At 38.1% G+C, this 25,389-nt stretch overlaps 1 protein-coding gene across 1 annotated transcript in view; it reads left to right on the forward strand.

The window, feature by feature from the left end:
• LOC114082245 (uncharacterized) overlaps positions 1–25,389 on the forward strand; it is a 281,118-nt gene that overhangs the window by 234,441 nt on the left and 21,288 nt on the right. Inside the window, exons 117-123 of the mRNA XM_071612054.1 lie at positions 3,148–3,238; positions 3,462–3,518; positions 6,741–6,811; positions 11,132–11,225; positions 14,217–14,245; positions 14,404–14,476; positions 25,309–25,388. Coding sequence (XP_071468155.1) covers positions 3,148–3,238; positions 3,462–3,518; positions 6,741–6,811; positions 11,132–11,225; positions 14,217–14,245; positions 14,404–14,476; positions 25,309–25,388 — 495 coding nt within the window. The remainder of the gene's footprint in view (positions 1–3,147; positions 3,239–3,461; positions 3,519–6,740; positions 6,812–11,131; positions 11,226–14,216; positions 14,246–14,403; positions 14,477–25,308; position 25,389) is intronic.

Consider the following 25,389-nt stretch of genomic DNA (forward strand, 5'->3'; position numbering starts at 1 on the left):
GGTGGGACTAAAGAGAGAAAAGGAGAAGAGGAGAAAATGCAATAAAAATTAGAAATGAAAGGATTTAAAGTGAGAATAAAAATTGTCTCTGGGTACCAACCCCCCCCCCCAAAATAGAATGAAACTCTCATTTAAAAAAAAGAGAGAAAAATGAAATAACATGGAAAACCAATACAAATAGCAGGCCAAAAAATAATGAACAATAACAGCAAGAGTTTGAGACTCCCTAATGTTAACACAGTAGAAAAAAAGATATTTCTGTCCAGGATTTCTAAATCTAGCCACACATAACTTTGGGGGTTTCTGGGAAACAAATATTATCCAACACTATCTTTATTTGCTCTAGCTGCAAAAGGCCTAACCTGATATTTGCATGAATAAGCTGAGCCCCTCTGCTCCTTTGTCTCCCACCACACTCAGAGAATACTGAGGAAATTTAGCAATTTCTAGAAAACCCTCATCCTCAGTACTTGTTCATGACCCAGACAAGTGGGTCTATCTAATTTGGGAACTTCCTGACAAACACTCTGGTTCATGGAGCCTAGGGACTAGTATGTAATGCAGACCGCCTGATTGATTCCTGTAGCCAGTGATCTAGAGATGGGCAAGATTCCATGTCTCTGAGTAGTTTCCTGGCAACCTTTTGGAGCATGGCAGTCATAGTCTGCTTGCAGAATCTTTTGGAAACTGAAGGAAAATATCATTGCACCTAACAATGCCCCAGCACTGCTGGATTCTTCTGTCACTTAAATTCTCAAAAAGCACTCTCCTTCACTATCATTATTCTAAATATTTAAAGATGCAGTGCTCTGTAGACTTCTACTCAAGTAACTGTCCAACAAGCATTACACATGTATTTCTGATGAGAATTTTCAGCCCATTCCTGACTATCACTATCCTGAGAACATATGATGAGGGTGAACCTCTACCATTCTGTGCGGAGAGTTGGCTATGAATCTGGAAGTTCAAGACAAGCAGTGGTTTCTGATCTCACCCACAGAATTACTACAAGGGGACCCTTGTCAAAGTTGTCTGCTCTCAGGATTTTATTGTAATACCCAGCAAGGTGTCTACAAGTATCAGCATGGTGGTAACATAGACAAGAACTTGAAATGCCTCTCAAGCCAGCTGAGTGGCTTGACCCTATCTGCTCATGTGTGTCTGCACATGTGTCTTGTTCTGTAGGAGGACAATTTTTCTACCAGAAATAACCTTGGCACTTGCTTTCACAAAGCTTCAAACAACATCATTCAATGAAAGTGCCAAGAACTCTTCATCCTTAGGCAGACACAGGACCGAAGTCTAGCTTCCCAGAGCCATCAGCAGATCTGTCTCAGTTCTCCTTTACACCTACCTTAATACTTGTGTGGGTGCCTCAATAACCACAGTTTATGAAAGAGTTCCATCTTATAAAAGTTAAAATAAGAATGAAGGTTTTTTTCTGAAATCTTGCAGTGCCATTCTGCCTATCCAATTTGGCAGTATTTTGAATTCTGGTTGATATCTCTGAGAAAATTCAACTACCTTCTTTGGTGAAAATGTGGCATTTGAATTGAGAGGATTATACATTAGTTTCCTATTTTTCACTAAAGTATTTTCCTTTGTATAATTAAGGAGATTTGCTGTTGCAACTTTTATGTTAGAACATTTAGGGAACTGAATTCATATAAAATATTGGGATTTATAAATAACTAATCTGCTCAAAATCAGTGACAAGTATCTTTTTTATATACATTTTCCCCTTGATGGATATTAGAGTTAGTTCCATAACTTTATAATTGTGATTACAGTGCTAAAACGTTGACATTAAAAAGTCACATGTACATGCTGGTGTTGGTACATTGGCGTTCAAATCAAGGAGTGGAAAAACTGGGTCATATGGCAGTTATATTCCTAGAATCTGGAGGATTCTACATATTGCTTTTCAGTGTGGAAATCTTAATTTTTCAGTCTGGATGTGTAAGATTATACTTTTCTCCCACTCTCTGCACTTCACTTATTATTTGAGAACTTGATAAATGTCATTCTGACTGGGGACATCTGAAATGTCAATGCTGTTTTTAATGTTATTTCCTTGGGTGCTAGTGATGATGACTAATGTTCATATGGCTGTGGACAAGTTGTAGTTCCTGATTTGAAATATGTCTGTCTCTTGCTTTTTGCCATTTTTTAATTGGATTGGTGAGATTCTCCTCCACCCTCCAGAGGGGAGATTTGTTGCTTGCCCTCTGCTAGTTTTGCTGGCACAGCTGCAATATCTCTTCTAGGAATGCATATTTTGTTTTAAAAGCCATGATTTCTGTGTTTCATGTAGTCACTAGTTCTCTGTCGTGGCTTTCCAGTTTTTCCACACAGCCTGACTTATTCGTTATGCAACCACACACCAGTTTCTCTGGGTCCAAACTCTGAAAGTAGTTAGTCAGGAAACACAGCGTGATGCTGTGCTACTGTCTTACTTCCTTGAAATTCCTTTTAGTTCTTTCTGCAATAAAAAGTGTTCATTCTCTAAACAAATAGAGTGTGCTCATTGGTGTACATAAAATACAGACACATCTTTGTACTGAGTCACTGTTCTTTTAAAATGAAATTTTGACTATGTGAATATTTTGCTCAATGAGATGCGTATTTGGAAGGCTCTGGAGACTCAAATGAAACAAGTGCAAGAATATTTTCTTCCTATTAGAGATGACCCATTTGAAAGTCTCTTATCAAGTATCATATGTAAGCAAACAAAAAATTTGACCTTTCATTGTTCAAAATGTTGTATCTCTATAACATCAAATCTAATTAAAAAAAGAAAACATTTTAAACAAATTTTTTACTCTTTATTTTGTGGGAGAATGCTCAGTTTACTAATTAAGCACTGATGTTAGTTGTTTTGGATATATGCATATCAGTGAGTTTGTTGTAAGGGAACAAATTTCCTTTCTTTCTTTCTTCCTGATTTTCCCCATCAGTAGCCAGATAAAGAGCAGAGCTCAGTTTCACCTGGACTGCATGTGAAATTGTGTCTCGTGGAAATATCATTGCAGAAAATGTAATGGTCTAATCTGCAATTGCAATGACTTCATAACTATAAATAGAATGATGTTCAATGAGAGGAGCAGAAATCTATATAAAACTCATTATTGTCATTATTTTTACCAGAGTGATTCTGAGCAACTTCGAGAGGAGTGTGCTGCTGGTGTATCCAGTAAGTTTGATCCAAGCACAAAGACAATAAGTGGACATGGACAAGGTAAGAAACACAGGATACAAACTGTACTGGAAAGAGAATGGCCAAAAAATATGAGCACTGGTATACAGTACTTGTTCAAGGAATGTGCCTATTAAATAACTAGTAGGGACAAACAAATGTAAGAACTGGTGTATCTCATTGGGTTTCAGCCACAGGTTGAATTGAGTGTATTTGCTAAAGGAATTGTATTGTGAGTTGCATTTGACACATGCTTCTCTCACAGGTAAATTTGAAATAAGGAAAAAGACCGAAGAAGAGGGAATGAAGACTGAAAAAGGCAGTGAGTACATACATTCAAAAACAAATAGAAAAGAATCAGTGGTGGTCAGGAGAGGGTGGGAAATTCCACCTTCAGATGAGAAGGGAACAGAAGAGGGTTTTCTAAATAACCTAATCAATAAATGGGCCAAGGACCTAAACAGACACATCTCAGAAGAGGATATAAAATTAATCAACAAATATATCTCTAGCAATTAGAGAAATGCAAATCAAAACTACTCTTAAGATTTAATCTCACTCCTGTCAGAATGGCAGCTATTATAAAGACAAACAACAATAGTGTTGGCAATGATGTCGGGGAAAAAGGTACACTCATATATTGCTGGTGGGACTGCAAATTGGTACAGCCAATATGGAAATCAGTATAGAGAATCCATGGAAAACTGGGAATAGAACTACCATTTGACCTGCTATCCCTCTCCTTGGTCGATAGACAAACACTTAAAAACAGCATACTACTGGGATACAGCCACATCAACATTTATAGCAGCACAATTCACAATAGCTTAACTGTAGAACCAACCTAGATGCCCTTCAGTAGGTGACTGGAAAAAAATGTGTCATAAATACACAATGGAATATTACTCAGCAATAAAAAAGAATAAAATCATGGCATTTGCAGTTAAATGGATGGTGTTGGAGAAAACAATGCTAAGTGAAGTTAGCCAATCCCAAAGAAACAAATGCTGAATGTTTTCTCTGATGTAAGGAGGCTGATTCATACTGGGGTAGGGAGGGGTAGCCTGAGAGGAATAGAAGAACTACTGATAGGCAGAGGGGTGGGAGGAGAAGGGAAGGGGCCGGGTATTAGAAATGATGGTGGAATGTGATGAACATCATTATATCCAAAGTACATGTATTAAGACATGAATTGGTGTGAATATACTTTGTATACAAACATAGATATGAAAAATTGTGCTCTATATGTGTAATATGAATTGTGATGCATTCCATTGCCATTTAATAAAATCATTAAATACAGAAAAAACAAAATTCCATAGAAATAAAAAAGAGGGAATACATTATATTAACTCATTAAACTATATTTCTGTTCAAAAAAAAGAAAAGGATTTTCAAAATCTGGAAAATATTTGTGTGTTTCCAGTTTAAAAGTTGAATGAAAGAGAGAATAAAACTTTCCCACCCTTCCTCACTTATACACGATTAGGAATAAATTGAGGAATGAAGACCTGTTTCCACAGAGCTAAGTTCAATTACCCTAAATGATTAGGCATGTATATAATTTAATGACTTGAAACAGTTTGTGAAACAGAAAAAAAAACTCATCTACAAGATAATGTCAACTCTATTATGACTCCTTGTATATGATCTTATTCCATTGTACCTGTGATTTGTTTTATGGTCCTTTCCATACACCAATGATGTGGTCAGTCTGTAGCAAGAAATGATACAATGTATGACCATATATAATTTATTTTACTCCTTTCTTGTAAAATGAATCCATTATTGGCTAGAGAGCATTATTTTCATCTCCCACTGAAGCTCTCCCACAGACAACTCTGATTCTCTGATGGGAAGCATACTTATAATAAAATGGATAAAATAATTGTATTTTCAAGGTTCAGAGAATTACCCACCCTCTTCTTAAAGTAGTTTCCTCAACATAGGAAGATAGTGCCATGAAGAAACTACATGATAAAGGAAAGCAACATTCACAGTAGCTGCATTTACTACACATGTTATTTGAATCCTTGAGTTATAGTCAGGAGCAGAACCACACATTCCTGTTGCCCAGCTTCTTTCTTTGTTCCTTGTAATTAGTTTTCATTCTACACAGTTCACTGAAATTGTTCTATCCTCTGTATTTCCAGAAACATTCCCCCCATTCACGCTGGCATCCACTTCCTGGTGCACTGTGGCCTTCTCATTATGTATATCCATTCGTGCATGTTAACCTGCTATAGCACTGAGGATGGTCCTGTTATTTATGCATATACTGCACATATGATTATCAGCCCTCTTTAGATCATGGATATCCAAGCACCTTAACTTTCCTAGGAATCTTTCATAATCCAAAATTTTCCTCACTGTGTATATTGATCCCTCTCTCTGCCTGCAATATCTCTGACATTCCTCTTACCAATCACTATATTTCCATAAAACATGTTCCCTTTAAAGCCCTGTTTCTCGATGTACAGCTTTTCATGCTTGACATTTCCACCCTCTGGCACATAACCTCACTTTTTAAGTCTCCACTCATCTCCATCTCTAGAAAATAAATCATCCTCTATACTTGTTTTCTCCTCAAGATCTTACCACAAACACAGTTGTGGGTGGAATAAACAAAAAAAAAAAAACTGTTAACTACAACTTGATGTAAAAGTAGTCCCCTCAAGTCCAAGAACTGATAGACTAGACAGGAAAAACAAGACTTTATAGGTCACATGTTTATTACACATTTCAGAAATGAAGTAGCCCCAATTGGGGGGGGGGGACAGTTTATGTCATGAACAACAGGCATAATCATGGATATTTCTCAAGGCAGAGTGATTCCTAATGGAAAGAATGAACAACAGCAACAACAACAAAAAATGGAAAGTAAATTTAAAAACAACATGGAATTTGTTGATCAATGTGTAAATGTAATCAGTTTGGGGGGACATGACAAATGATGAACAATGAATTTTTTTCTATGATATATGAAAGAAGAGACAGTAAAAACTCTGATGCTTCCTATTTCCATAGAAATATAAATCTTTCTCTGTGAAATTCACTTTAACCTAAAATAGATCAACCTGAAAATTATTTTAGCATTTGTATATGGTGACACCCCAATTGTAGGTGTTCTGATGCATTGATCACTAAAATTACTGCTAATTGATGTCAATATTTACTGGCTTCAGAAGGATACATGTGTAATTGCAGGTACTTGAAAGGCTGAGGATAAATCCCTGTCAGGTTTCAAGCCAACTTTAGTATTTACAGACGTCCTGTCTCTAAATATTAAGACAGGGAATTTGATATGAACGCCATAGTTCTGCCAAGGACATACATGTCCCTGGATAAAATACCCAGGCCCACATGCAAACAGCAATAAACATTCCAAAAATAAGATATATTCACCTTAAATTTAGCTTGATTGAAATGGTACTTGAGGAAAGTAAAATTATAGGATTATTACTACTGTTCATTTTTACTTGGATTAATTGACATTCACATTATTTTTTAAGTAGTTTAAGTAAATCTGTACATTTGTCAACAGAGTCCCATTTGGGCAAGTCTTCACAAGAAGAGAAACAGAGTCTTGAAGACACTGAATACAGCCAGCTACAGGTATGCACATGTCAAATTCCCAATTATTTTTATATTTCTTCTTTATAGAAGGTCAATTAGGCCAAGTGAATTGAACTCATAGAACATTCTTTGGGAATTCAAACATCACAATTTAATATTTAAGTATAAAGATGTTAAGACATGAAATGTTATATTAATTAGCTTTAGAGATCAAAGTGGATTACACATATGCTTTATGTTATCATTGTGCCTATATTTTTGAAGAATGTTTGTGTTTTCATCTGTGTGACATCCATAAGTGGGGAGCAATAAGTCAGAGACTTAGAAATAAGCAGTTGAAATCATGAACATACATAAATGCAATGACCACTGAACCCATTCATGTAAAAACAACTTCATTCCCAAGGGTTCAACATTTAATTTCACATTACCTGTCATCTGTGCCAAAGTTAAAGATGTCATTCTCCATGGATTTCAGCATCTCCGTGGAGGGAGGGAACAGGCTCAAATCAGGCACAAAATTTCATGTTGTATAGAAACACTCCAGGATGGGTACTTTTCTGCTAATGTAAAAAAATATATATATTTCCTATCCATTGTCTGTAAGAAACCAATAAAATTATGAAACATATTTACCTTACCTCTTTATGTGAGGTTAGATTATAAAGATTTTGGATATCATTGTGGGGAAATTATGATATTTTGAATGTCTAAATTATGAAATTTAGATCTCATATGATCTAACATAGATCATATAAGAATATGCCTCCTGATCTCATATGATCTCTGTTAGTATGTAAAGGATTTGCATGCATTTGCATGGGTTCTCTTCCACTATTACACAAGGGTCCTTGTAGTGTGCAGATTTGTCTTTGGTTGTGTCCTGGATATGCTTTATATCTGAGTATCAGGAGTGAAAACCACCATGTTGCACATGCCAGTTTTACTCACCAGTATTTCTCTGAGATCACAGAATGAGCTACACAAATGATCACAGTTTATAGCAAAACACTTATCACCTGTAATAGAAAGTAACACTACAAAATGAAGAGATGAAATAGGAAATATCAATATTTACCTGGAAAATCAAAAGAGGCCTTGGTTTTAATATAATTATTAGGCCTTGTTTTAAAATAGAAGGAAAGAGGTGGGAGTAAAGAAGGCCAAAGAGGAGATGAGGGGAAATGAACTCAAATTGGAAAGAAAAAATTTAAAATGAGAGGTAAACTGGTCACTTCATAGTGAACACACAAACACACACACACACACACACACACACACACAGTAATGCAATGAAATTCTCAAAAAAAAAAAATAAGATTGACGGTGAAAAATGAAATAATGTGAAAACCCCATTCCAATAACAGACAAAAACACATCAAGAACACCAATAAAAAAAAAGCTTGAGATTTCCCTTATACTAATGTTAGGAGATATTTCTGTGCAGGACTTCTAATTTTAGAAACCCTCTTTCTTTGTTTGCTCTAGCTGCAAATGTCCTAACCTGCTATTGCCATGAATAAGCTGAGCTCAGATGCTCGATGGCCCCCACCTCGCCCAGAGAAATGAGAGAACTTCACAATTTGGAGAAAATCCTCAGCCTTAGTACTTGTTCATATACACAGGGATGTGGGCCCATCTAACATGGATACTTACTGACAAACACTCTAGTGAGCAATGCAGACTCTAAAGATGGACTCCTATAATCAGTGATGTAGAGGTAGGCAAGAGTCCATATCTCTGAGGGGTTTTCTTACAAGCTGTTGGGCACAGCAGTCATGACCTGCTTGGAGAATCTGCAATTTCTTCTGGGAACTGTAGGAAAATGCCATTGTACCTGCCAATGCCCAGCACTGCTAGATTCTTCTGTCACTTGAATTCTCAAAAAGCACTCTCCTTCAGTGTCATTATTCTAAACAACCATTTCAAGAGGCAGTGTTCTGTGAACCTCTACTCAAATAACTGTCCAACACGCAAACACATGTATTTCTGATGAGAGTTTCCATCCCATTCCTGATTATCACTATCCTGCCATCATTGGATCAGGGTAAACTTCCACCATTCTGTAAGGAAAGTTGGCTATGCATTCAGGAGTTGCAATACCTTCAGTGGTTTCTGATCCAGCAAACAGAGTTACTACACAATGAAACTCTTCTCCAAGGTGATTACCCTGAGAATTTCATTGTAATCACCAGAAGGGTGTCTACAAAAACCAGTGTGTTGGAAAAGCCAACGAATTTCTAAATGCCTCTCAGCTGAGTTTGTTTACCATCCCTGGTGTGGATCATCATGTGTGTTTTCTGCATGCATCCAGTTTCCTACCAGCCATTGCCCTGGCACTTGCTATCAGAGACCTTCAAACAACATATTTCAATGAAAGTACCATGACTTTTTAATCTTTGGCAGACCACGGGTCCAAGCTCCAGCTACCGAAGGCTCTCAGCAGATCTGGTCTTGGATTCTGGTCTCAGATTAGAACCCATTTTAATTCTTCCTTTGGGTGCCTCCCAACCATTGTTTTGTACTATGGTTTGATCTGATTTTAGAAGTTGAAATAGGAATGTATGTTGTTTCCGTTATCCCAGGAAAAAAGCCTCTGTGAAGTAACCAGGGATAAAAAGATCCTGCACTCACAGTCTAACTCTGCCCAGGATTTTGTGCAGTATTTTGAAATTTGCTTAATATCCACGCAAAAATCCAAGTCTCTCCTCTGCTGAAAATGTCGTATTTGTGTTGAGAGGAATCTCTATTAGTTTCTTATTTTCTCTCTAAAATAATTTTTACACAATTAAGAAGATTTTGCTGCTCTTTTATATGTTTGAAAGACATTTAAGGCAGTATTTTAATACATTATATGTGAAATCATTTTGCCATAATGGTTTATCAAGAATAACTAATTTGCTAAAAATCAGTGCTGAATATTCTTTTGTTGATGAGTATCAGTTAGTTCCATAATTCTATAAATGTGACTTGTAGTGTAAAATATTGAAGTTCATATATCACATGTGCATTCTGACTCATACATTGGGGTTAATTGGAAGGAGTGAGAAAGCTGGATCATACTCCTAGAATCTAAAGGAATCTCCATAATGCTTTCCAGTGTGGAGGTCTTAAATTTTCAGTCTGGCAGTCTAGGATTGGACTTTCCTGCCACATCCTGAACTGCACTTATTATTTGAATACTTGAAAAATGTCATTCTGACTGGGGGCATCTGAAATGCCAATGCAGTTTTGAATGGTATTTCCTTGAATTCTAGTGGGCATTTTGTAATTCCTGATTTAAGAACTGTGTATCTCTTGCTTTTTCCCATTTTTTACTTGTGTTAGTGAGATTCTCCTCAGCCTTCGAGAGGAGAGATTCATTACTTGCACTCTGCTACTTTTTCCTGACAATGCTGCAGTCTATTCATTCAATGAATGCATTTCTTTTTTTAAAAGCCATGGATTCTGTGTTCATCTGGTCACTGGTTCTTGTCGTGGCTTTCCAGCATTTCCACACAGCCTGACTTATTCTTTATGCAGCCATACACCAGTTTTTCTGGCTCCAATCTCTGAAAATACTCATTAAATAGTGCCTTCCTTCCATGGAATTCCAAGACTTTGTTCAAGGAAGATGTTTGCATACTCTACCCAAATGCAGTGTTTTCCTTTGTCCACATTAATTGTGGACACATTTTTGTTCTAAATTTCTCTTCCTTGAAACTCAAATTTTGATGAAGTAAATACTTTGCTGAAATATATTAATTTTTAGAAGACTCTGGTGAATAAAATTAAACAATTCCAAGTGTATTTTCTTCCTACTTGATGTGACACATTTGAAATCTCTATCACATCAAATATCATATTTAACATTAAATATTTAATTAACCCTCCCAGGCTGTGGTTGTGGCTCAGTGATGAGTGTTTGCCTCGCATGTGTGAAACCCGGGTTTGATTCAGCATCACATAAAAATAAATCAAATAAATGAATCGTGTCCAACCACATGCAAAAAAAAAAATTTAACCCTCCTATGTTTAAAATGTCAAATCTGTATAACATCAAAAGAGTTTTGTTGGGGGAATACACACATTGCTAGTTAAGCACTGATGTGAGATGCTTTGAATATATGTATAACAGTGCTTGTTGTTAGAGAACACATTTCCTCTTTCATTTTTTCCCGGTTTTGCCCCATGGGTAGCTAGATGAAGAGAAGAGCTCAGCTTCATCTGGACTGCATAAGATCGAGTCTTATAGGGAAATATTATTTCACTAAATGTAATGGTCTAATCTCCAATTCCAAAGACAGCACAATTGTAAATATGGGGATGTGCAAAGAGTGATGATAATATCTATATGTAACTCATTTTTGTCATTACCAGAGTGATTCTGAGCAACTTCAGGAGATGTGTGCTGCTTCTGAATCTGTTGAGATCAATGCAAGCACAAGAAAAGGAATAAGTGAACTTGGAAAAGGTAAGAACCACATAGAAGACTAAATATATTGGAAAGAATATGTCCAAGAAATATGAGCACTGGTATATACTAATTGTGCAAGACATGTGCATATTACATAAGTAGTAAAGTTTAAGAAAAAAATGTAAGAAGTGGAGTCTCTCAGTAATCTCTCAGCCACAGGTTAAATTGGATGTATAGATAAAGGTACTGAACTGTGAGTTGCATTTGAGACATGCTTTTATCACAGGTAAATTTAAATAAGGAAAATGCCTAAAAAAGAGGGAATTAAGACTGGTGAAGGTAGTGAGTACACATTGTCAAAAAGAATAAAAGTAAAAAAGAACCAGTGGTACTCAGGAGAGGGTAGGAAATCCCAACAACATGTAAGAAGGAAAAAGAACAGGGTTTTTAAAGTGTGAGAAGAATTTGTGAGTTTCCAGTTCCAAAGTTGAATGATGGAGAGGGTACAACTTTTCCATCCTTCCTGACTTACTAACAGTTGGGAATGAATGCGCAGTGAAGACCTGCTCCCACAGAGCTAAGTTCACTTACCCTAAATGATTAGGCAGGTGTACAAGTTAATGACATGCAACATGTTGCTACTCACTAGGGCAAAATTTTAGGGCAGAAACAGCAAATGCTTTAGTTGAAAGGACTAGGAATAATTATTGAGCACTTTCCAAATCCACAGGTATCTAAAATTAACTTTGGAAAGCTTAAAGATTCTTCTAAACTTTATTTTGAGGGAAGAATCCAGAGCTACATTCAAATTAACCTAGAAGAATTAGAAGCTGACAAATTTCACACTGACACTCTGCAACTGTTAGGAATCATCTCTTAGTGACCATGTTCAAAATCTTGTTCTGACTCAGCAGGTCGTAGCTTCTATATGTTCATTATAGTCTAAGGTGATTCAAATGATCCTGATCCGTAGAAAAGATGATTTGGAGCTGTGCATTGGATATCCTTTTGGGAAATATGCAAGAAACACTATCAGTTCCTACATTTCAAGACACAATCAGATCAAGTGCAAGCACAAATCTTGCTTTTCATTCTGAGCATGTCTCTTGAGATATGGGAGGGACCCAAAGACTAAGGTGAAGAGAAGATATTTCTAAGATAAATCTGTCACATTGACAGGCTGCAAGGTGTGGCAAAGAGCCACACATAAAATGTAAAATGTATGGAGACAAGCTCCCACTTCTGTGGATTCCTTTGGAAAAGCTAAAGGGATGGGAATGTGAGGAAGGTAACATAGAATTTAGCAAGGAAATATGAGGAACATGACAGAATTCTCGTCAGTTCTTTTCAGTTTGTCTGTTTCAACTCAAAATCCCAAGCAGTGATGATAGGAATATGTTACAACTGGAAGAATCTGAGTAACCTGCAGCTACCCATTTCTCCCATCTGTATCCAGTGGCATCACACGTGTGAAGCATCCATATGTTTCATTCAGATGAGCCGTGTTGCATTTTTGAAGCATTCATTGCTTTAAAGGACACTAATATTTCCATACTTGTTATTCTTATTATCATTCTTAATATTCTTGGTTTCATAATTTTATTGGTGTTTTGTGAGAAACCATGTCCCTGGACATGCCAGGAATGCACTATATCGCTGACATAAATTCTGAACTCTAGAAAGCAAATGTTGTAATCATCTGGGACTTTTGTGCAATTACTTGAAAAGCTGTCAAGATAAGCCACACCAGATCATATTTTAACCAGAAATCTTTTATGAAGTTTGTTCCTGAAACACCAATATAGTACTCTTTGTGTATCAACCAATTTCTTTTTTTTAAGAGACAGAGAGACAGAGAGAGAGAGAGAGAATCTTTTTTTTTTTTTTTTACTAGATGGACACAACACAATGCCTTTATTTTTATGAGGTGCTGAGGATCGAACCTGGGTCCCGCCCATGCTAGGCGAGTGCTCTACTGCTGAGCCACAATCCCAGCCCTCAACCAATTTCTTTGAAACACACTAGTATATTGATATCTGATAATTCTACAAACTTTCAGAACACTTTTCTTTTTGGAAAAGTGCCTCGTATTGTCTAGTCTGAACACTGTAGCTTTACTGTATATTTTTTTTTCATGGATGAGAAACCACTGTCTTCCCAGGAGAGGGCAAAAAGAAAGTAATTATTGATTAAACAAGGAATTTTGGGAAAAGAAAGTACACCAGTTTTTCACATGAGTATGAGCTATATGTGTATTACCTTTTATTCTAAACACACACTCTCTCTGATGTGCACACAATTATACCTTCCCTCGAAAACTCATCGCAACATTGAATTTGATAATTATGAGGCAAATGAGGGACAGAAAGCATACTTATAATAAAATGGATTAAATGATTCTGATAGGGTTCACTCGAGATATATGCTGCCACATTTTAAACTCAGTTTCCTTATTGCACTTCTCAGGATCTTTTTTTCCTCTTCTGAAAACAGATCACTATGCTCTCCAGCATACTGCATCTCCAACATTCTATTAAGGGCCATTGCAAAACTGATTTTACCCCTGGAAACTCAACTGCAAATTTTCTGAAACTTATATTCCTGATTCTGATTTAGTACATTTGAGTCTTCTGTCATTGTTCAACATAAAGCCCCCAAATGAAAGAGGATTCCTAAAGCTAAAGTAGTCTTCACCAATGCTAACTACCAGGCCTAGGGTCCATTTTCATTTAGTGTGAAATGAGAATAGTTTTTGTTATATTCAGATTTTTTGAAAGTAATTTTAATTAGATATATACATGACAGCAGAATATATTTTGATGCATTCTATTCAATTGCAGCACAACTTCACATTTCTATGGTTATACACATTGTAGTGTCACATATATATATACACACACACACACACACACACACACACACACACACACAGTACCTAGGGTAATGATGTCCATCTATTCCACCATCTTTCCTGCCTCCACATATCCTCCCCTCCCTCCCCTTTGCATATTCAGATTTATTTGAGCATATATCTCAATCTCTTTTCAGTTCATCGGGGTTTATGTGATTCCTTCAAGGTAAAATTCATTTTCTATGTTTATGTTACATTATTAAATGCATGCTGGATGGGATCAAATCTAATATATATATATATATATATATATATATATATATATATATATATATATATATATCATATCATATCATATCATATCTTTTCTCCACGTACATCAAGCGTATGAACAAAATAGAAGATTCTCTTCCAATAAGAGCAAAATTGATGATGGAAACATGGAACTTCAAATTAGGTAACTTATGTGGTACAACTTCTCTAGAAAGCATATATTGAAACTTTTGAAAGGATAACAAACTATTCACACATGATATATATAGATGTTCCACAATGTGTTGGGAGGATTGCCACAACATGTGGATGTTGATGCTTGCATCCATTTTTCAAAATACTGTTGTAATTTCATGAGGAAAATATATTTAAAAGTGCTAAAATTATGTGTCCCAGATTGGAGTCATTACAGTGGTTAGTTGGAATATGAGGCTGATTTTCTTTCCTCTCTAAATTTAAAAAGAACTTAAAGGGGCAGAGGTAGAACTGAGATGCCTGAGAGAATGAAGATATGGTCTTTGTTTTAGATAGTATGGTCATTTTGATAATATTAATTCTGCCTATCCAAGCCAAGGTAGATCTTTCCATCTTCTAAGGTCTTCTTTGATATCTTTCTTTAGGGTTCTGTAATTTTCATTGTATAGATCTTTCACCTCTTTCGTTAAATTGATTCCCAAGTATCTTTTTTTTTTTTTTTTTTTTGAGGTTATTGTAAATGGAGTAGTTTTCCTCATTTCTTTCTCAGAGGATTTCTCGGTGATACACAGAAATGCCTTTGATTTTGGGGTGTTGAGTTTATATCCTGCTACTCTGCTGAATTCATTTACTAGTTCTAGAAGTTTTCTGTGGAGCTTTTTGGGTCATCTAAGTATACAATCATATCGTCAGCAAATAGTGCTAAATTAAGTTCTTCTTTTCCTATACATATCCCTTTAATTTCTTTCATCTGATTGCTCTGGCCAGTGTTTCAAGAACTATTTAAATAGAAGTAGTGAAAAAGAGCATACCTGTCTTATTCTAGTTTTCAGAGGGAATGCCTTTAATTTTTCTCCATTTAGAATGATGTTGGCCTGAGGCTTAGAATGGATAGCCTTTATGATGTTGAGATAGGTTTCCATTATACCCAGAGTTTTCTAGTGTTTTAAACATGAAGAGGTCCTGTATTTTGTCAAATGTTTTTTCTGCATCTATTGAGATGATCATATGCTTCTTATCTTTGAGTCTATTGATTTATTTATTATTGATTGATTTCTATATGTTGAACCAACCTTGCATCCCTGGGATGAATCCCATTTGATCATGGTGCAGGATTTTTTTGATATATTTTTGTATTCAATTTGCCAGGATTTTATTGAGAATTTTTGCATGTATATTTATTAGAGATATTGGTCTAAAGTTTTCTTTCTTCAATGTATCTTTGCCTGGTTTTAGAATCAGGGTGATATTGGCCTCATAGAATGAGTTTGGAAGTGCTGCCTATTTTTCTATTTCCTGAAATAAATTTAAGAGTATAGGTATTTGTTCTTCTTTAAAGATCTTGTAGAACTTCGCTGTGTATCCATGTGGTCCTGGGCTTTTCTTGCTTGGTAAGCTTCTGATGGCATCTTCTATTTCCTCACTTGATATTGGTCTGTTTAACTTGTCTTTATCTTCCTGATTCAATCTGGACAAATCATATGACTTAAGAAATTTGACAATGCATTCAATGTCTTCTGTTTTTTGTTTTTTTTTTTAATTTTTTATTGTGGGTTGTTCAAAACATTACAAATTTCTTGACATATCATATTCCACACTTTGATTCAAGTGGGTTATGAACTCCCACCTTCACCCCATACCCAGATTGCAGAATCACATCAGTTACACATCCATTGATTTACAAATTGCCATACTAGTGTCTGTTGTGCTCTGCTGCCTTTCCCGTCCTCCCCCCTCCCCCCTCCCCACCTCTCCCCTCCCCTCCCCTCCTCTCTCTCTACCTCCTCCACTGTATAACCCTGAGGGTCTCCTTCCATTACCATGCAATTTCCCTTCTCTCTCCCTTTCCCTCCCACCTCTCATCCCTGTTAAATGTTAATCTTCTTCTCCTGCTCTTCATCCCTACTCTGTTCTTAGTTACTCTCCTTATATCAAAGAAGACATTTGGCATTTGTTTTTTAGGGATTGGCTAGCTTCACTTAGCATAATCTGCTCTAATGCCATCCATTTCCCTGTAAATTCTATGATTTTGTCATTTTTTAATGCAGAGTAATACTCCATTGTGTATAAATGCCACATTTTTTTTTACCCATTCGTCTATTGAAGGGCATCTAGGTTGGTTCCACAGTCTTGCTATTGTGAACTGTGCTGCTATGAACATCGATGTAGCAGTGTCCCTGTAGCATGCCCTTTTTAGGTCTTTAGGGAATAGACCAAGAAGGGGAATAGCTGGGTCAAATGGTGGCTCCATTCCCAACTTTCCAAGAAATCTCCATACTGCTTTCCAAATTGGCTGCACCGATCTGCAGTCCCACCAGCAATGTACAAGTGTACCCTTTTCCCCACATCCTCGCCAGCACTTGTTGTTGTTTGACTTCTTAATGGCTGCCAATCTTACTGGAGTGAGATGGTATCTTAGGGTGGTTTTGATTTGCATTTCTCTGACAGCTAGAGATGTTGAGCATTTTTTCATGTACTTGTTGATTGACTGTATGTCCTCCTCTGAGAAGTGTCTGTTCAGGTCCTTGGCCCATTTGTTGATTGGGTTGTTTGTTCTCTTATTGTCTAATTTTTTGAGTTCTTTGTATACTCTGGATATTAGGGCTCTATCTGAAGTGTGAGGAGTAAAGATTTGTTCCCAGGGTGTAGGCTCCCTATTTACCTCTCTTATTGTTTCTTTTGCTGAGAAAAAACTTTTTAGTTTGATTAAGTCCCATTTGTTGATTCTAGTTATTAACTTTTGTGCTATGGGTGTCCTATTGAGGAATTTGGAGCCCAACCCCACCGACTGTAGATCGTAGCCAACTTTTTCTTCTATCAGACGGCGCGTCTCTGATTTGATATCAAGCTCCTTGATCCATTTTGAATTCACTTTTGTGCATGGCGAGAGAAAGGGATTCAGTTTCATTTTGTTGCATATGGATTTCCAGTTTTCCCAGCACCATTTGTTGAAGATGCTATCCTTCCTCCATTGCATGCTTTTAGCCCCTTTATCAAATATAAGATAGTTGTAGTTTTGTGGATTGGTTTCTGTGTCCTCTATTCTGTACCATTGGTCCACCCGCCTGTTTTGGTACCAGTACCATGCTGTTTTTGTTACTATTGCTCTGTAGTATAGTTTGAAGTCTGGTATCGCTATACCGCCTGATTCACACTTCCTGCTTAGCATTGTTTTTGCTATTCTGGAATTCATATTGCCAATCTGAAATTCATATTGCCATATTAATTTCATCATTGCTTTCTCTATTTCTACAAGAAATGCCGTTGGGATTTTGATTGGCATTGCATTAAACCTATAGAGAACTTTTGGTAATATCGCCATTTTGATGATGTTAGTTCTGCCTATCCATGAACAGGGTATATTTTCCATCTTCTAAGATCTTCTTCTATTTCTCTCTTTAGGGTTCTGTAGTTTTCATTGTATAAGTCTTTCACCTCTTTTGTTAGGTTGATTCCCAAGTATTTTATTTTTTTTGAAGATATTGTGAATGGAGTGGTTGTCCTCATTTCCATTTCAGAGGATTTGTCGCTGATATACAGGAATGCCTTTGATTTATGCGTGTTGATTTTATATCCTGCCACTTTGCTGAATTCATTTATTAGCTCTAATAGTTTCTTTGTAGAGCCTTTTGGGTCTGCTAGGTATAGAATCATATCATCTGCAAATAGTGATAATTTAAGTTCTTCTTTTCCTATTTTTATGCCTTTAATTTCTTTCGTCTGTCTAATTGCTCTGGCCAATGTTTCGAGAACTATGTTGAACAGAAGTGGAGAGAGAGGGCATCCCTGTCTTGTTCCAGATTTTAGAGGGAATGCCTTCAGTTTTTCTCCATTCAGAATGATGCTAGCCTGAGGCTTAGCATAGATTGCTTTTACAATATTGAGGTATGTTCCTGTTATCCCTAGTTTTTCTAGAGTTTTGAACATAAAGGGATGCTGTACTTTGTCGAATGCTTTTTCCGCATCTATCGAGATGATCATATGGTTCTTATTTTTAAGTCTATTGATGTGGTGAATAACATTTATTGATTTCCGTATATTGAACCAGCCTTGCATCCCAGGGATGAATCCAGTTGATCATGATGTACAATTTTTTTGATATGTTTTTGTATCCGATTCGCCAGAATTTTATTGAGGATTTTTGCATCTAGGTTCATTAGAGATATTGGTCTGTAGTTTTCTTTCTTTGAAGTGTCTTTGTCTGGTTTAGGTATCAGGGTGATGTTGGCCTCATAGAATGAATTTGGAAGTTCTCCCTCCTTTTCTATTTCCTGAAGTAGCTTGAAAAGTATTGGTATTAGTTCTTCTTTAAAGGTTTTGTAAAATTCTGCTGTATACCCATCCGGTCCTGGGCTTTTCTTAGCTGGTAGTCTTTTTATGGTTTCTTCTATTTCCTCAATTGATATTGGTCTGTTTAGGTTTTCTATATCCTCCTGACTCAATCTGGGCAGATCATATGACTTAAGAAATTTATCTATGCCTTCACTATCTTCTAATTTGTTGGAGTATAAGGATTCAAAATAGTTTTTGATTATCTTCTGTATTTCTGAAGTGTCTGTTGTGATATTGCCTTTTTCATCCCGTATGCTAGTAATTTGAGTTCTCTCTCTTCTTCTCTTCGCTAGCATGGCTAAGGGTCTGTCGATTTTGTTTATTTTTTCAAAGAACCAACTTTTAGTTTTGTCAATTTTTTCAATTGTTTCTTTTGTTTCAATTTCATTAATTTCAGCTCTGATTTTAATTATTTCTTGCCTTCTACTTCTTTTGCTGTTGTTTTGCTCTTCTTTTTCAAGGATTTTGAGATGAAGTATGAGATCATTTATTTGTTGGTTTTTTCTTTTTTTAAGGAATGAACTCCAAGCAATGAATTTTCCTCTTAGAACTGCTTTCAATGTGTCACATAGATTCTGATATGTTGTGTCTGTGTTTTCATTAATCTCTAAGAATTTTTTAATTTCCTCCTTGATGTCTTCTATAACCCATTGATCATTCAGTAACCTATTGTTCATTCTCCAAGTGATGTATGCTTTTTCCTTCCTTCTTTTATCGTTGATTTTCAGTTTCATTCCATTGTGATCAGATAAGATGCATGGTATTATCTCTACTCCTTTATATTGTCTAAGAGTTGCCCTGTGACATAATATATGATCTATTTTTGAGAAGGATCCATGTGCTGCTGAGAAAAAAGTGTAACTGCTTGATGTTGGGTGGTATACTCTATATATGTCAATTAGGTCTAGGTTATTAATAGTGTTATTGAGTTCTATAGTTTCCTTATTCAACTTTTGTTTGGAAGATCTGTCCAGTGGCGAGAGAGGTGTGTTGAAGTCTCCCATGATTATGGTATGGTGGTCTATTAGACTCTTGAACTTGAGAAGAGTTTGTTTGACGAACATAGCTGCACCATTGTTTGGGGCATAAATATTTATGATTGTTATGTCTTGTTGTTGTATGGTTCCCTTAAGCAGTATGTAGTGTCCCTCTTTATCTCTTTTGATTAACTTTGGCTTGAAATCTATTTTATTTGATATGAGTATGGACACTCCTGCTTGTTTCCGAAGTCCATATGAGTGATATGATTTTTCCCAACCTTTCACCTTCAGCCTATGTATGTCTTTTCCTATCAAATGCGTCTCCTGTAGGCAGCATATTGTTGGGTCTTGTTTTGTGATCCATTCTACTAGCCTGTGTCTCTTAATTGGTGAGTTTAAGCCATTAACATTTAGGGTTATTATTGAGATATGGGTTGTTCTTCCAGCCATATTTGTTTATTTCTGTTACTAAACATGGTTTGTTTTCCTCTTTGATTATTCCCCCCCCCTTTACTGTCCTACTTCCCACTGTTGGTTTTCATTGTTATTTTCCATTTCCTCTTCCTGTAATGCTTTGGCGAGGATGTTTTGAAGAGATGGTTTTCTAGCTGCGAATTCTTTAAACTTTTGTTTATCGTGGAAGGTTTTAATTTCATCCTCCATCCTGAAGCTTAATTTCGCTGGATACACAATTCTTGGTTGGAACCCATTTTCTTTCAGTGTTTGAAATATGTTATTCCAGGATCTTCTAGCTTTCAGAGTCTGTGTTGAAAGATCAGCTGTTATCCTGATTGGCTTACCCCTAAATGTAATCTGCTTCCTTTCTCTTGTAGCTTTTAAAATTCTCTCCTTATTCTGTATGTTGGGCATCTTCATTATAATGTGTCTAGGTGTGGATCTCTTATGATTTTGCACATTCGGCGTCCTGTAGGCTTCTAGGATTTGGGATTCTGTCTCATTCTTCAAGTCTGGGAAGTTTTCTTGTATTATTTCATTGAATAGACTTCTTATTCCTTTGGTTTGGAGCTCTGTACCTTCCTGTATCCCAATGACTCTTAAGTTTGGTCTCTTAATGTTATCCCATATTTCTTGGATGTTCTTCTCATGGTTCCTTAACAGTCTTGCTGAGCTGTCTATGTTCTTTTCCAGTTGAAATACTTTGTCTTCATTGTCTGATGTTCTATCTTCTAAGTGTTCTACTCTGCTGGTAGTATTCTCCATTGAGTTTTTAAGTTGGTTTATTGCTTCCTGCATTTCTAGGATTTCTGTTTGTTTGTTTTTTATAACCTCTATCTCCCTGTATAGTTGATCCTTTGCTTCCTGGATTTGTTTGCGTAATTCGTTGTCGAAGTGATCTTTCATTGTCTGATTTTGCTGTTTAATGTCTTCCTTGATACTCCAGATCATTTGAAGCATGTATATCCTGAATTCTTTATCTGACATTCCATCTGCTGCAGCTGTTACCTCTTCTAAAGTTGCGTTGACCTGCATTGCTTGTGGTCCTTTCTTTCCTTGTCTTTTCATACTGCTTGTGTATCTTTCCTGCAGGTGCGGGCGGCGGCTCTGCTCTCTCCTTATTCCAATTGGGGTTTCGTGGCTACCACGCCGGCAGGTCACTGGGCCTGTTCTGGGAGCTGGCGGCGGCTCTGTTCTGCCCCTGCTCCGATTGGGGTGACGAGTGTACCACGCTGGCAGGCCACCGGGCCTGATCCGCCGGTCGGTTGCAGGTTTGCCTACCCTGCAGGCGCGGGAGGCGGCTCTACTCTGCCCCTACTCCAAATGGGGTGACGTGTCTGTCGTACCGGCAGGCCACTGGGCCTGTCCCGCTGGTCGGTCGCAGATCTGCCCACCTTTCGGGCACGGGTGGAGGCTCTGCTCTGCCCCTACTCCAATTGGGGGGTCGTGACTACCCCGCCTGCAGGACGCTGGGCCTGTTCCTGGCACGGGCGGCGACTCTGCTCTGCCACTACTCCAATTAGGGTGGTGTTTGTACCACGCCGGCAGGCTCCTGGGCCTGATCCACCGGTCTGTTGTAGGTCTGCCTACCTTAGAGGCGCGGGCGGCGGATCTGCCCTGCCCCTCCTACCACGCCTGCGGGCCCCTGGGCCTGATCTGCAGGTTGATCACTGGTCTGCTCACCCTGCGGGCACGGGTGGCAGTTCCACTCCGCCCCCACTCCAATTGGGGTCACGTGACCACCACACCGGCAGGGCCTGATCCGGGCGTGGCAGAAGGATCTGCTCTGCCCCTACTCCAGTTGGGGTGACGTGTGTACCACACTGGCAGGCCACTGGGCCTGACCCGCCAGGCTGTCACAGGTCTGTTTACCTTGCCAGGGCGAACGGCGGCTCTGCCCTGCCCCTCCTACCACGTCCATGTACCACTGGGTCGCGGGTCTGCCCACCTTGCGGGTGCGGGTGGCGGCTCCGCTCCGCCCCCTCTCCAATTGGGGTCACGCGGTCACCACGCTGGCGAGCCGCTGGGCCTGCTCTGGGCGCTGGCGGCGGCCCGTCTCCTCCCCTCTGGCTCTACGACAAATTGAGGAGACTCGGGTGACTGTGCCTCACCCCCCCTACCAGGAGACCAACTGCTTATGTCACCGCTGGTATTGATGAAGTTCTCTCCTCCGCCGCTTTCTGCTGACATCAGATCTCTGCCATGTTGGTATCCTATGCGAATGGCAGCATTTCGTTCCCCTTGCCAGGCAACCAAAGCAACGGGTGAGTCCTGACCGGCCCTCAGCAGGACCCGGACCGAGAAGCAGTTTCCGCGGGCTCCTAGCCCCGGGCCAGGGAAGTTCCGGGAGCCCGAACTCGGCCGCTCCATGCTCTGTGTAAGCTCCTATAAGTGTAAGCTCCAAGAAGCAGTCCCGCGGGCTCAGTTCCGGGAGCCAGAATTCGGCTGCTTAGTGCTTGGTGTATGCTCTGATAGGCGCAGGGTCCAAGAAGCAGCCTCCGCAGGCTCCGCAGCCCTGGGCCAGGGCGGTTCCGGGACGGTTCCGGGAGCCGGAACTCGGCCGCTCCGTGCTCTGTGTAAGCTCCTATAAGTGTAAGCTCCAAGAAGCAGTCCCCGCGGGCTCAGTTCCGGGAGCCGGAATTCGGCTGCTTAGTGCTTGGTGCATACTCTGATAGGCGCAGGGTCCAAGAAGCAGCCTCCGCAGGCTCCGCAGCCCTGGGCCAGGGCGGTTCCAGGACGGTCTGTTCTGTTTTATTGGAGTATACGTTTTCAAAATAATTTCTAATTATCCTCTGTATTTCTGTAGTGTCTGTTGTGATATTACCTTTTTTATCACGTATGCTGGTAATTTGAGTTTTCTCTATCCTCTTCATTAGCGTAGCTAAGGGTCTGTCAATTTTATTTATGTTTTCAAACAACCAACTTTTTGTTTTCTCAATTTTTTTTTCAATTGTTTCTTCTGAATCCAGGAGGTCAGTATCAGTCTGTGACACAGAACAAATCCATGGAAAAGAGAATGTCAACTCTACTATGACAACTTGTATTTGGACTAATTCCAACACTTTGTGTTTTGTTTCATGCTTTACTTTTGTTCGTGCCCTTCACCACTGATGTGATCAGTCTATAGCAAGAAAGGATGCAATGTATGATCATATGTAATTTATTTTACTCCTTTCCTATAAAATGAATCCATTATTGCTGGAGAAACTTCTTTCCAGGAATTTGGACTAAATGATCTAAATCAAAAATAAACTTGCACGTAGCAGCAAGAGATTGCTCATATTCTATGACGTGGTTTCTTATGTTCTTCTTGATGCTTGGCATTGAACTGGATTCTTTTCCATGCTGGGCAGTTGATCTCCCACTATCCTCTCCCACAGACATTTCTAATAGTCATGTGGGTTTGTAAATCTGATTTCAGAAAATTTCACACCAAGCTCCTAAATGAGTTCTCTCAACACAGGAAGACATTGCTACAGGAGAAACTACATGCTAAATGGAAGCAACATTCACAGTTCCTGCACTGTATTACTCATCTCATTTGTAAACATGAGTAACAGAATCTCAAATTACTTGGACCCACATTCTTTCTTTGTTCATTTAATTAAAATTGATTCTATACATCTCACTGAAATTTTTCTACTTTCTATATATTGAGAAAACTGCCATCCAGTCAGGCCTGCATCAATTTCCTAGTGAACTGCTGCCTTCTCATTATTCATCTCCATTCACTCACATGCCACTCAAGGTCACCTGCATATTGCATTGAGGTTGGTTCTGCTATTTATGCATATACTGCATATATGACCATCGGCCCTCTTTATATCATGGATGCCCAAGCACCTTAACTTTCCCAGGCATCTTTTATAATACAAATTTTGCCTCACTGTGATTTTGATCCCTGTCTCTGCCTGCAATATCCTCTGACCATTCTCCTGGCCAATCCCTATATAGTCAGACAAACATGTTCCATTTAAACCCTGTGTCTATGTACAGCCTTTCATTCTCTCATCATTTCCTCCCTCTGGCAGATAACCTCACTTTTGAAGTCTCCATTCATCTCTGTCTCTAGAAGTCTTTATCCTTTGCCCCTGTTTTCTCCTCTAGCTCTTACCACAAATTCAATTACAGGTGGAAATAAGTAAAACTGTTGAGAGTAACATGATATAAAAGCAGTCCCCTCATGTCCAATAACTGAAGAACTGGCTAGGAAAATTAATACTTTACAGCTCACGTGTTTATTATCCCATACAAAAACTGAAATATGTCCTAGGTAGTCCCAAAAAAAAGCAAAACCAGTTTATGTCGGGAATAACAGGTATAATCTATAATCATGGACATTTTCCAAGACAGACACAATTTTAATAGAAAAAAAATATGAAAATAAAGGGAAATTTAAAAAGAAAAATAATATGGAATTCATTTTATTAAGGTTTAAATGTGATCATTTATTTGAGACACAATGAAGTACAATAGAGTTTTAAAATTTAATAATTGAGCAAAGTGTAAACAGTGTGATGACTTTTGTTTACATGGAAATTTAATTTTTTTCCTGTAACACTTTATTCAAGTTGAATGGATCAAGTTGTGAGTTATTATAGGCATTGAACATGGTGAATACCTATTGTCTCCCTAAGTGATTTTCTGAGGTATTGGACCAGAAAAATTATGCTTCAATGATGTCAGTATGCATGGCATACATCCATAATCGCAGGTACTTGAGAGGCTGAGGCAAACCCCTCAGGGTTTCCAGCAAACCATGGACTTTACAGACACCCTCTCTCCCAGTATAAAGACTTGGGATCTGAGCATTATAAATACAAGCATTATAGTATTTGTCAAGGATACATGTTTTGGGATAAAATACATAGGCCCACACACAAGCAGCAATAAAAATTTTACACATGACATATATTCTCCTATAATAAAACTTCACTTAAAAATATAACTGGGAAAATAAAATTATATAATTATTAGTACTCTTCCTTTTTATTTGTATAATGTGTCTTTCACATGAATTTTTTAAGTAGTTTATCTGTATATTTGTCAGCAGAGTCACATGTGGGCGGATCATCCAACGCAGAACAGAAGAGGCTTCATAATATGGATGATACTGCACATAGCCAGCAAAAGG

Source organism: Marmota flaviventris, chromosome 5 (genome assembly GCF_047511675.1).
Source record: "Marmota flaviventris isolate mMarFla1 chromosome 5, mMarFla1.hap1, whole genome shotgun sequence".
Lineage (NCBI taxonomy): Eukaryota > Metazoa > Chordata > Mammalia > Rodentia > Sciuridae > Marmota > Marmota flaviventris.